General features: G+C 42.7%; 1 protein-coding gene across 2 annotated transcripts in view; it reads left to right on the top strand.

Moving 5' to 3' along the window:
• Positions 1-11,438, top strand: part of SPACA6 (sperm acrosome associated 6) — an 83,273-nt gene extending 71,835 nt beyond the window's left edge. The window contains exons 4-9 of one of the 2 annotated variants that reach the window (XM_034434929.3): positions 1,306-1,329; positions 1,988-2,065; positions 3,521-3,624; positions 5,600-5,756; positions 6,395-6,611; positions 9,156-9,303. In XM_034434929.3, coding sequence (XP_034290820.2) covers positions 1,306-1,329; positions 1,988-2,065; positions 3,521-3,624; positions 5,600-5,756; positions 6,395-6,611; positions 9,156-9,192 — 617 coding nt within the window. In that variant the 3' untranslated portion in view covers positions 9,193-9,303. Of the gene's footprint in view, positions 1-1,305; positions 1,330-1,987; positions 2,066-3,520; positions 3,625-5,599; positions 5,757-6,394; positions 6,612-9,155 lie in introns of both variants that reach the window. The other variant, XM_087876388.1, reaches the window with a different exon arrangement.
• The last annotated feature ends 992 nt before the right edge of the window (positions 11,439-12,430 follow it).

Below are 12,430 nucleotides of genomic sequence, written 5' to 3'. Positions count from 1 at the left end.
AGAGAGAAAGAAAGGGAGGGAGGGAGAGAAAGAGAAAAGGAGAGAGAGAGAAGAGAGAGAAGAGACAGGAAGAGAGAGAGAGAAAGGGGGAGAGAGGGAGGGAGGGGGAGAGAAAGAAAGGGAGAGGGAGGGAGGGAGAGAGAAAAAGGGAGAGAGAAAGAGAAGGGAGAAAGAGGGAGGGGGAGAGAGAGAAAGGGAAAGGGAGGGAGGTAGAGAGAGAAAGAGAAAGGGAGAAAGAGTGAGTGGGGAGAGAGAGAAAGGATGCCTCTGGCTACATCAGCAAGTGCTGAAGATCTCAGATTAGTTCAGACCTGCTGAATTCCATTCTGACTCGACTCCTTTTTCGGGGTCACACCCTACATGTGGTTCCTGGAAGAAACAAAACAAGTTGGGTTCACCCAAATGCCAGGTGCGGGTGGCGTTGAGGGGGAAACCAGCTGAGTTTAGCATCTTGTGCGAACGCAGCTGCTCCTTCTTTAACTCGGTCGGCTAAACCTGTGGTGTGAATCCTAAGAATATCAGTTGCTTCAAGGCTGGGTAGATGCTGAGAAAGCCATCACACCTAGCTCGGGAGTTTCCCTGAAGAATCCGATGGATTATTAAACCAATTAAACTGGATGATTTAGCTTTTAAAAAATATAAAAACCAACCTCGGTTTGAGTCGAGGGAAACGATCTGCTTCCAGAGAACCTTTAAAAATGGCGGCAGCAAACTTTTTGGATTGCGAAAGACTTTCGACCAATTCTACAAAATAGGGGATCCAGCATATTTAATCTGCTATCTGCGCATTCAAGTTGTGGTCAAATGTCATATCAGAAAAACTACATCTCTGAAACCAGAATACTATCTATTAAATATTAGGCCAGATAAGATAGGCACGAATATATGGTGTCTGATTACATATATCACAACTGCAGCAAGAATATGTTTTGCTCAACATTGGAAGGGGAAAGATTTACCGGCTGAAGATTTGATCCTGGGAAAAATTATCGAATATGCGGAAGCTGGCAGGTTAACAAAAATTTTGAGAGATCAAAAGGACTCCGTATATTTTCAATGCTGGGACCAATGGTATACTTGGTTGAATAATAGAATAAAAAAAGGATAAGGTTAGTGTAGATTTTATTTTTTATTTGTATATCTTGACTGAAGTTAATATATTCTGTAAAGCTCCCGTCGCAATCTGTGTTTGAATAAATATTTTGTTGTAAAGAAATAAATAAAATTTTAAAAAAAAAAGACCTGTTGAAAACTAAAAAAAGAAAAAAGAAAAACTACATCTCAACTTCCCTCCTGTCCTTACAGCACCACCTTGCATTCCACCATGTGGTAAGTCCATAAATCTGTTTAAAAAAAAAAAAAATCCTCCTTCCTCAGCTGATATCACTATCTTCCATCTACCCCACTTCCTCATTAACTTCTCCTTCTATATCAGAATAACAAGAGTTTGAAGGGACCTTGGAGGTCTTCTAGCCCAACCCCCTGCTCAGGCAGGAGACCCTACACCATTTCAGACAAATGGTTGTCTAATCACTTCTTAAAATCTTCCAGTGTCGAACCACCTACAACCTCTGAAGGCAAGCTGCTCCACTGATGAATTGTTCTCACTGTCAGGAAATTTCTCCTTAGTTCTAGGTTGCTTCTCTCCTTGATTAGTTTCCATTCATTCCTTCTTGTCCTGCCTTCAGGTGCTTTGGAGAAGAGCTTGACTCCCTCTTCTTTGTGGCAGCCCCTGAGATACTGGAAGACTGTTATCATGTCTCCCCTCGTCCTTCTTTTCATTAAACCAGACATACCCAATTCCAGCAACCCTTCTTCATATGTTTTAGCTTCCGGTCCCCTAATCATCTTAGTTGCTCTTCTCTGCACTCTTTCTAGAGTCTCAACATCCTTTTTACATCATGGTGACCAAAAATGGATGCCGTATTCCAAGTGTGGCCTTACCAAGGCATTATGTTCTCACAACCCCTTTTCATGTTCCTTGCAGGCTATCAGAAAGAATCTCACTACTACCGATGTTCCTCTTGTTCCATCATGGATTGCCAGCTACCCATTGATTGCCCAAGTAACCATTCCTTTCCAAGCAATAATGTTTATTTATTGATTTTATTATGATGATGATTCATAAACATTTTGAATAGAGTGTATTGTCAGGGTATGTTATTTACAAAAGAAAAACAAAGAAAAGACAGTAAAAAATATTAACACATATACTGGTAACAATAGTAATAATGTATAATATTTTTGGCTAAACTTCTCTTTATATTGGCTTCTTTATAATTCTGTTAAATATATTGATATATTTATAGTTATAAACCATCTTTATGTTTAATTCATACGTAGCAATAATAATTTTTCTTCATCTAATTTCTACCTCTTATCTCTAACCACTCATCAAATCTATCCCATATCAAGTAATATGCTGTGTCTCCCTTGTCTTTTATTTTTAAAGTCAGTCTGTCCATCTCAGCACAATCTAACGTTTTCTGAATTATATCTTCATCTGGTGGGGTGTGCTCATTTTTCCAGCATTTTGCAAGTACGATCCTTGCTGCTGTCAGTACATGCAAAACTAAATATGTACCCTGTTTTCCCCCAAAATAAGACCTCCCCTGATAATAAGCCCAATCGGGGCTTTTGAGTGCATGGCAATAAGGCCAAGCGCTTATTTCAGAGTTCGAAAAAATATAAGACAGGGTCTTATTTTTGGGGAAACACGGTAGTCCCTTTATCAAAGCCAAACAAAATGACCAAGCAATAATGTTTAATACAGGTAATCCTGGATTTACAAGAGTTCATTTAGTGACTATTCAGAGTTACAATGAAAAAAGTAGCTTAGGATCGTTTCTCACCAGTGGTGAAATTCAATTTTTTTTTACTACTGGTTCTGTGGGTGTGGCTTGGTGGGCGTGGCAGAGGAAGGATACTGCAAAATTCCCATTCCCTCCCCACTTCTGGGAGAAGGATATTGCAAAATCTCCATTTCCTTCCCACTTTGGGGCCAGCCAGAGGTGGCATTTGCCGGTTCTCTGAACTACTCAAAATTTCCGCTACCGGTTCTTCAGAACCTATCAGAACCTGCTGGATTTCACCGTTTTTCACAATTACGACCATTGCAGCATCCCCATAGTCACGTGATCAAAATTCAGACGCTTGGTGACTGACTCATATTTATGACCGTTGCAGTGTCCCTGGGTCCTGTTTTGCGACCGTCTGACGAGCAAAGTCAATAGGGAAGTCAGCTTCACTTAACAACCGTGTGACTTACTTAATAACCTCAGTGGATTCACTTAACAAATGTGGCAAGAAAGGGACAAAATTCACTTAACGAATATTTCACTAAGCAACAGAAATTTGGGGCTCCATTGTGGTCATAAGTCCAGAACTGCCTGTAATGTTGTGTTGATTGTGTCTGACCTGGGTAAATGCTTTGTGTGAATGTAGCTAATGTAAATTAGGGGCAGGCAAGCATTTGGTGGCAGTAAATCACCCATTGATATTATCTTCATGATTCTCCCAGTTCAGGATATACACAAATTGGAAGGAGACGCAACTTTTCTGAACTGCGAAGTCGCCTTCCAGACTTCCTCAGACAGGACCTTCCGGTGGAAATTTGTCAAAGATGTAAGTAACTCTTTGTGGATTGAGGTTGGATCGCCTGTGAAGCTGTAAGATTCAACAGGAGATAAAAGTTCTTTAGATCTTTTGCTCTTCAGGGGGAATTTACCCTCAAACAGCCCCCTGGGCCACACAATGTGTCTTCTAGATTTGAAAACATATTTATTATCTTTTATTATCAACAACAATAAAATGCAAAACAGAAAGACAGAAAAACGAACGTCTAACGCCAGCAACGAAAAGGAAAAAAAAAAAATCTGGTGTACAAAAAAGAGAGAGAAAAGAAATGTCAAATAATCTAACAATAAACCTAAAAAGAATCTACCCCGGCTAGATGCTCAAAAGGTAATAAAAAAACCTAATATGTTTCCCATCTGTATTTAGCAAAAATACTATATTAAATAAACAAATATACCAGATGTAGAAATCTATCTAATAAATCGACCCAACATCTAATCACAATATATATGTAAAAGAGAGAAAAAAACAACAGTCAATAGATTAGCTGAAATGTTACACTAAGCTTCAAATCCCTTTTTTAATCATCTGTCATTTTATTTAACATTGTCCACAAATGGCTTTCAGCCTCTTTTAAAGTTGTCTAACACATTGTCTCTAATCAAGGTGTTGTAGATTGATAAATCGAGGGTTTATTGATTTACTAGGAGGGGTAGTTAATTTGCATTACCCCATTTGAATACATGTAGTCCTCGACTTACGACCACAAGCGAGCCCAATATTTCTGTTGCTAAGCGAGACATTTGTTAAGTGACTTTCCCCCCCATTTTACGACCTTTTTTTTTTTTTGCCACGGTTCTTAAGCGAATCACTGCTCTTGTTCAGTTAGTAACACGGTTGTTAAGTGAATCTGGCTTCCCCTTTGACTTTGCTTGTCAGAAGGTCGCTAAACGGGGATCACATGACCTCTGCAAACATCATAAATATGAGTCCATTGCCAAGCATTTGAATTTCAATCACATGACCGTGAGAATGCTTCAACGGTCGTAAGTGTGAAAAATGGTAATAAGTTACTTTTTGAGTGCCGTGGTAACTTTGAACGCTTGCTAATGAACTGTTGTAAGTCGAGGACTACCTGTATAGGGGAAATACAATTTCCCTCAGATCTGTGTGTGCCAAAGAATGGTAACTATTTGCATTTTGTAAAACCCTATAATCCCTTATAAACCATTTGAGAAGCTGTTATTGTTTTGTTTGTTTGTTTTTATTAAATTTATATACCGCCCTACTCCTGAAGGACTCAGGGCGGTGAACAGGCACAAAATAAAATACATAGATACAAAAGTTAGAAACATAATTAAAACCAGATTAAATAATTTAGCCCAAAACAATTAAAAATCCCAATAATTTAAAACAGATCAAAATTTTGATTTAAAAGAATTTCAAAACAGGGGAGAAAATTAGGCCAGGCCGGCTTGCTGGAATAGGAGGGTCTTAAGAGCATGGCGGAAAGTGCGCAGATCCGGGATCCTCCGTATCTCCGGGGGGAGCTCGTTCCAGACAGTGGGTGCCCCCACAGAGAAGGCCCTCCCCCTGGGGGCCGCCAGTTGACATTGTTTGGCTGACGGCACCCGGAGGAGCCCCTCTCTATGAGAGCATACCAGCCAGTGGGAGGCTGTTTGTAGTAGTAGGCGGTCCCGTAAATAACCAGGTCCTAAGCCATGGAGCGCTCTAAAGGTGGTGACCAAAACCTTGAAAGCTAGTTAAAAGTTATAATTGATAGAAGAGAATATTAGTAGCTCAGGGTTGAACTGTTGGGTCCTTGGTACTCTCTGAGCTTGGAGATTTTCCTGCAGACATTTCATAACCAAACTAGGTATCCTAAACGTACTGATGATGTTACCTAGTTTGGTCATTAAACGTCTGCAAGAAAACCTCCAAGCTCAGAGAGCACCAAGGACCCCAAAGCACCTATAAATAAAGCATTACCTTCCAGGACCTGATTCTCCACCTCAATCCACAGCTCCGGACGGAGGAACTTTTTCTCTTCCACGACCTTAATTTTGGAGTCAACCCTTCCCTCCTCATTCGGCCCACCCTTGGATCCCATCACGGGACCTTTGCCTGCGAACTTGAAGAGGAGAATGACGTGGTGGTCAGGAAGTATTTTTATGTCAACGGTGAGGGGCCAAAATTTCCTGCGGTACAGACTGAACGCTTCAAATCGGGGATGCCATATTTTAATAGGGAAGCTAATTGTTTATTTGACATTTCAGTCTTGAGGCTCCAAACTCAACTTCTGGGCAGCTTATAATTTAAGGTTTCCCGCCCCCACCCCAAACCTCCCCCCCTCCATGTATTTAGTTAAGAAAAATTATATTTGTGTCCAACTAACTTTCAATAACTCCAGGCAGTTTACAAGGATAAAATCCCAACACAAAAAGCAATAACCAGGTGTGAAATGCTATCAGTTGGGACCGGTTTGCCTGAGCCAGTAGTAAAAAAAATGCTACCGGTTCCGACAAACTGGTATTTCCGATGATCAGCTGTGCCTTGTGATTTATATTCGCTAGAAATAAACCCTGCTTTCCTGCTTTCTAGCGAATCTGAATCGTGCGGCACAGCTGTTCCCCCCCACCATCGCTGTTCTACATACCTTGGAAAAGGCTTCTTAAGTCTTCTTTTTCAGCGCTACGCGGCCAGGCCCACCCAGCAACCGGGCAGAGAACCCCTTGCTAAAAACCCCTTGATGGCCTTGCTGTTGAGTGGCAGGCCAACTGTTTTGTTGTGTGTGTGTGTGTCCCTTCTCTTACTGCAGTGACAGAAAAGAGGCTCGGAAACGAGAAAAAGCTGCAAGAAATGTTTAAAGCCATCCTGAATTCCCCACCGGAGTCAGTACAGGAAGCAGTGGTGGTGAACAAGCTACCCTCACTTCAAGATCTAATGTCCCAGCCTGATTATCTCAGGAAAAGGGGTGTCATTGTGCTTATCCTTGGAATAACTGGGATATCCCTGCTTGTTACTTTAGCAGTTCTGTAAGTACTTTGCAGAGCCTATTTATGTGGTGGCTAAGACATCGGGCTAAAATAAAATTAAAAAATACAGCTGGCTTTGCAATCAAAATGGGACCGAGAAGAGATTGAACGACATTTGTCTGAAATGATATTGAGCCGTGATGGTGAACCTATGGCACGCGTGCCCAAAGTGTCTCCCGGCACATGCAGCCTTGCCTGTTTGTCTTTTGGGTTTCTGGCACGCATGTGCACACGATGATCAGCTTTTCTTCATGCGCGCGGCAGTGCCAAAAATCGGTGTGAGCATGCGTGCCGGCGAGCTGATTGTCGGATGTGCATGCGTGCCAGGACCTGGAAGTCTGGCTTTTCCAGAGCACGATGCCTTCATGTGCGCAGCAGTGCCAAAAACTGGCCTGCACATGTGCGCCAGCCAGCTGATCGTTGGGCACGCATGCGCTCCAGAACCTGGAAGTTTGGCTTTTCCAGAGCATAATCCCTTCATGTAGGTGGCAGTGCCGAAAACCGGCCTGCACATGCGCGCTGTCCAGCTGATCATCGGGCGCCCATGCACACTAGAACCTGGAAGGTTGGCTTTTCCGGAGCACGGTCCCAACGAGTGCACACGCACGCGACGTTTCCGCGTAACCTTTTTAGCATTCAGTGCCGAAAAGTTTCGCTGTCACTTGTATAGAGTTTCCTGCTTGAGCAGAGGGATGGACTAGAAGACCTCCAAGGTCCCTTCCGTCATAGCTCTGTTACAAGTAGTCCTTGACTTATGGCCACAATTGAGCCCAAAATTTCTGTTCTTAAGGGACACATTTGTTAAGTGAGTTCTGTCCCATTTTCCGAACTTCCTTGTCACCGCTGTTAAGTGAAGCCCTGCAATTGATAAGTTAATAACCCCGGTTGTTAAGTGAATCTGGCTTCTGCTTGTCCGAAGGTCGCAAAAGAGGATCGCATGATCTCGGGACACAGCAACGGTCCTAAGTATGAACCAGTTGCCAAGCATCTGAATTTTGATTGCATAAGCATGGGGGAGGCTACAAAGGTTGTAACTATGAAAAATGGGTCATATGTCACTTTTTCCCGGGGCCATTGCAACTTTGAATGGTCACTAAATGAACTGTTGTAAGTGGAGGACTACCTGTATTCTGTTAAAATGAGGCTGCTCACCTTGGGCCAGTCATTCTGTCTCAGCCCCAAGAAGCAGGCAATGGCAAGCCACTTCCAAAATCTTGCCAAGAAAATTGCAAGAAAACTTGTCCAGGCAGACACAACTGAACAGAAGGAAACAGAAACAATATTTGCTGGAGTCCTTCTGGCTGCCATAGCCAAATTGCTCAGGGCGATCTTACTTGCGTCTCCAAAAACTCTCAGTTATCTCAGAGCTGATCAGTAACAGGAACAGAGTCCGAAGGGACCTTGGAGGTCATTTAGTCCAACCCCCTGCTCACGCAGGAGACCTTTACTAGGGATTCGAACCGCCCTACAATCAAACAGTGTCAACTGGCGGCCTCGAGGGGGAGAGCCTTCTCTGTGGGGGCACCTGCCCTTTGGAACGAGCTCCCCCCGGAGATACGGAGGATCCCGGATTTACGCACTTTCCGCCGTGCCCTCAAGACTTTTTATTCCAACAAGCGGGGCTGGCCTAACTCTTTTTTAATTGTTTAATTTTAATTTTAATTTGTTTTCTGAAAAACGGGTGTTTTAATCAGTATGGGCCAAACTTATTTAATATGTTTTTAAATTGTTTTTTTTAATTTTATATTGTATCTGTTTTATCTTTGGCGGTTCACCACCCTGAGTCCTTCGGGAGTAGGGAGGTATATAAATCTAAATAAACTCAAACTCAAATAAACCCTGGACTCTTTCCCTGTTCTTAGACCAGGGGGTGGGGGTGGGGGGCTGTCAAGGAGCAGGGAAATCAGGCGATCTAGCCACTTCAAATGACTATAAAAGATTTATCGGGGAGCTTAAGCTCTCTACAAGAACCTGTCCTACTAAGGGTCAAGGGAAATTAGCGGGAGATAAGAAAGGCATTCAAAGTGGGTTTAGATTTCTTGCAGGCACTCGAGAGACTCGTGACCGAGGGGGCGTTTTCCACGTCCTTTCCTCGCATGCGTTCCCTGCCTCCAGGTTTGCAATAACAATGTCCCAAAAGAGGAACTCCAGAGGGCATCGATGCGTTCCGCCTTAATCGCTCCCAGGAAAACAACCCGTCCTTTCGGGGTTGCACACAAATCTTCACGATTTTCCCAATTATGCACGTGAAAGAGCAAAAGCCTTCCCGCTTTGTTCCCACTCACCCACGCAGCTGCCTTTGTGGATGGAAAGTTATCTAAAGTAGCTCTGTTGTCACCTTAGAGCAGTGTTTCTCAACCTTGGTAGCTTGAAGATGGGTGGACTTCAACTTCCAGAATCCCCCAGCCAGCAGCGCTGGCTGGGGGATTCTGGGAGTTGAAGTCCACCCATCTTCAAGCTTCCAAGGTTGAGAAACACTGCCTTAGAGCCAGCCCGCTCTTCCCAGATCAAAGATATTAATTCGGATTTATTTCCCCTCTCCAGGTCGCTGTATCGCTGGGCGACGGACTTCGGGCCCTGAATCCGTCTTTTTCAGTGGATTTGGGTCTCCCCACTCCCCCTTCCCCTCCGCTGGAGCGGCCCCGCCACGCACAAAAGCCCATTAAAAACGGCAGAGCTCGCCTTAACGCCACGCGTGGCACGGAGTCTTGCAAATCCTTTAGCGCCGCGAAATTGGGAAATCCTCACGCCTTCCCCGTAACAGACGGGATGGAGCTGGGGGGGAAAAACCCTGAGGATAAAGAAGCCTGGAGGCGTTCGGTTTTTTTAAAAAAAGCTCTTCTTTTCTTCTTTCTCTTTTTTTCATTCCTCCCTCCCTTCTTTTTTTTTTCTTTCCTTCCTTCCTTCCCTCCCTTTCTTTTTCTTTCTTTCCCTTCCCTCCCTTTCTCTCTTCCTATCTCTCCCTCTCTCTCCTTCCCTTTTCTTTCCTTCCCTCCCTTTCTCTCTTCCCTCCCCTCCCCTCTCCTCCCTTCCTCCTTCCTTTGCTTTTCTTTCCTTCCCACCCTTTTCTCTCTTTCCTTCCCTTTCCTCCCCTTCACACTTCCCTTCCCCTTCCTGTGCCTCCCTCCCTCTCCTTCCTTCTCCCTCCCTCTCCTTCCTCCCTCCCTCCTTTCCTTTCCATCCTTTTTCTCTTCCCTCCCCTTCCTTCTTCCCTTTCCCTTCCTGCGCCTTCCTCCCTCTCCTTCCTTCTTCCTCCCTCTCCTTCCTTCCTCCCTCCTTTCCTTTCCACCCTTTCTCTCTTCCCTCCCCTTCCCTCCCCTTTCCTTCCCTTCCTGTCCCTCTCCTTCCTTCCTTCCTTCCCTCCCTCCCTCCTTCCCTTCCCTTCCCTTCCCAGCAAGCTTAAAGCTGCTTGCTTAGGGGCTGATAGATGCAGAGAAGTTTTGTCATATGAAAAAGCTGGCATACTACTCTATGCACACAAGAGCTTCACTTAAAATAAAAATTGGCACCACAAAAAACATCTGATTGTGTTGCGCAGGCAGTTATTATTGGTTGTCCTCAACTTACAACAGTTCATTTAGTGACTGTTCAAAGTTACCATAGCACTGAAAAAAGTGACTTACAACCGTTTTTCACACTTATGACCATTGCAGCATCCCCATGGCCACGTAACCAAAATTCAGACGCCCCATATTTATGACCGTTGCAGGGTCCTCAGGTGTCCCTCCATCCCCTTTTTGCGACCTCACAAGCAAAATCAGTGGGGAAGCCAGATTCACTTAAGAATTGTTGCTAACTTCACAACTGTAGTGATTCACTTAACTGTGACAACTGAGGTTATAAAATGGGGCAAAGCTGACTTAACAACTGTCTTGCTTAGCAACAGAAATGTTGGGCTCAGTTGTGGTCGACATAAGTCAAGGACTACCTATAGAGGTTACGCCCTTATTTCATTAAGCTCTACCACCAGGCTGAATCTCACTGCTAACAGGCAAGTTAAATTTTTTTTAAATTTTTAAATGTTTTAATTGGTTGTGATTTTTAATTTTGGGGCCAAATTTATATATATTTTAATTGTTTTTTAATATTTGTATTGCATGCTTTTAATTCTGGCTATGCACCGCCCTGAGTCCTCAGGGAGAAGGGTGGTATAGAAATTGGAAATAAAATAAATAAAAATAAATAAATAAAGTTATGTTTTAATGTGACCCTTTCCTTACCATTAACCATATAGTCACAAGGAAAATATAATCACTCCTATCATTTCCATATGTAAAGAAGGAAGATCATTCACAGATTTGATAGCTATTAAGATAAGGAAATGCAGATCCGCAGAGGTGGTAGAGATTAAAAAAAAATAATCTGCTTTTCAATGCTTTTTGGCAGTAACAAATATGGCCTTTTTGCCTGTAGAGATTCTCAGTCATCCAGGTCAAGGTTGTCCCAAATTGTCCCAAAGGAAAAAAAACTAAGAAACTCCAGTTGCCTCCTGAAAAAGCACCTTTGGGACATGATCTTTTTACATTATTTCTCCATCCCCCCCCACTCCTTTAACCTTTTCTTTTTAATCTCCTTTGCTTATCTCCAGCATGGATTTATCCATCAGGCACAACAGTGCTAAGGCCCATGAAGAGGTTTTTTAAAAAAAACTGGTTACAAATTAGAAGTTGTTTATTTCCATACTTTTAAAATAAGGTTGTGTGTATTTTCATGCCTTTTCATAAAACATTTGAACATCAAACTGATTTGACTTGTAACCTGTTGGGTCACATAAGTAACCAGCAACAATTGATATAAAATAATATACAGGTGAAACTCGAAAAATTAGAATATCGTGCAAAAGTTCATTTATTTCAGTAATGCAAGTTAAAAGGTGAAACTAATATATGAGATAGACTCATTACATGCAAAGTGAGATAGTTCAAGCCTTGATTTGTCATAATTTTGATGATGATGGCTTACAGCTCATGAAAACCCCAAATTCACAATCTCAGAAAATTAGAATGTTACATGAAATCAATAAAACAAGGATTGTACATAGAACAATATCGGACCTCTGAAAAGTATAAGCATGCATATGAACTCAGTGCTTGGTTTGGGCCCCTTTTGCATCAATTACTGCCTCAATGCGGCGTTGCATGGGTGCTTATCAGCCTGTGGCACTGCTGAGGTGTTATGGAAGACCAGGATGCTTCAATAGCGGCCTTCAGCTCTTCTGCATTGTTCGGTCTCATGTCTCTCATCTTTGTATTTGCAACCGCTTCACATTTCTCTGTAAAAATACAAATATTTAAAAGCATGTGAAATATAATTGTTAATGGGTAGCTTTGGTCTAATGGTAAAGGCACCAAGCTAGAAAACCAGAGCCAGCGAGTTCTAGTCCTAGGAGCCTTGGTAGTACAGTGGTATAATGCACCCTGTTATTAACACAGCTGTCTGCAATTACTGCAGGTTCGAATCTCGCCAAGGCTCAAGGTTGACTCAGCCTTCCATCCTTTCTAAGGTAGGTGAAATGAGGACCCAGTTGTGGGGGCAATAAGCTGACTTTGTATAAATATACAAGAGTATGAAGGCTATTGCTTAACGCATTGTAAGCCGCCCTGAGTCTCCGGAGAACGGCGGCATATAAATCAAATAAAAATAAAATAAATAAATAAATAAAAATAGTCCTGCCTTAGGCACGAAAACCAGCTGGGCCTGTTTGGGCCTGTCTCTCTCAGCCCAACCGCACCTCACAGGGATGTTGTTGTGAGGAAAATAGGAGAAGGAAGGAATATTAGATATGTTTTGAGTTTTTTTAAAAAATATTTATTTAAAAA

Source organism: Pantherophis guttatus, chromosome 10 (genome assembly GCF_059756535.1).
Source record: "Pantherophis guttatus breed Tessera chromosome 10, ASM5975653v1, whole genome shotgun sequence".
Taxonomy (NCBI): domain Eukaryota; kingdom Metazoa; phylum Chordata; class Lepidosauria; order Squamata; family Colubridae; genus Pantherophis; species Pantherophis guttatus.
This window is presented reverse-complemented; position numbering and strand designations above follow the sequence as displayed.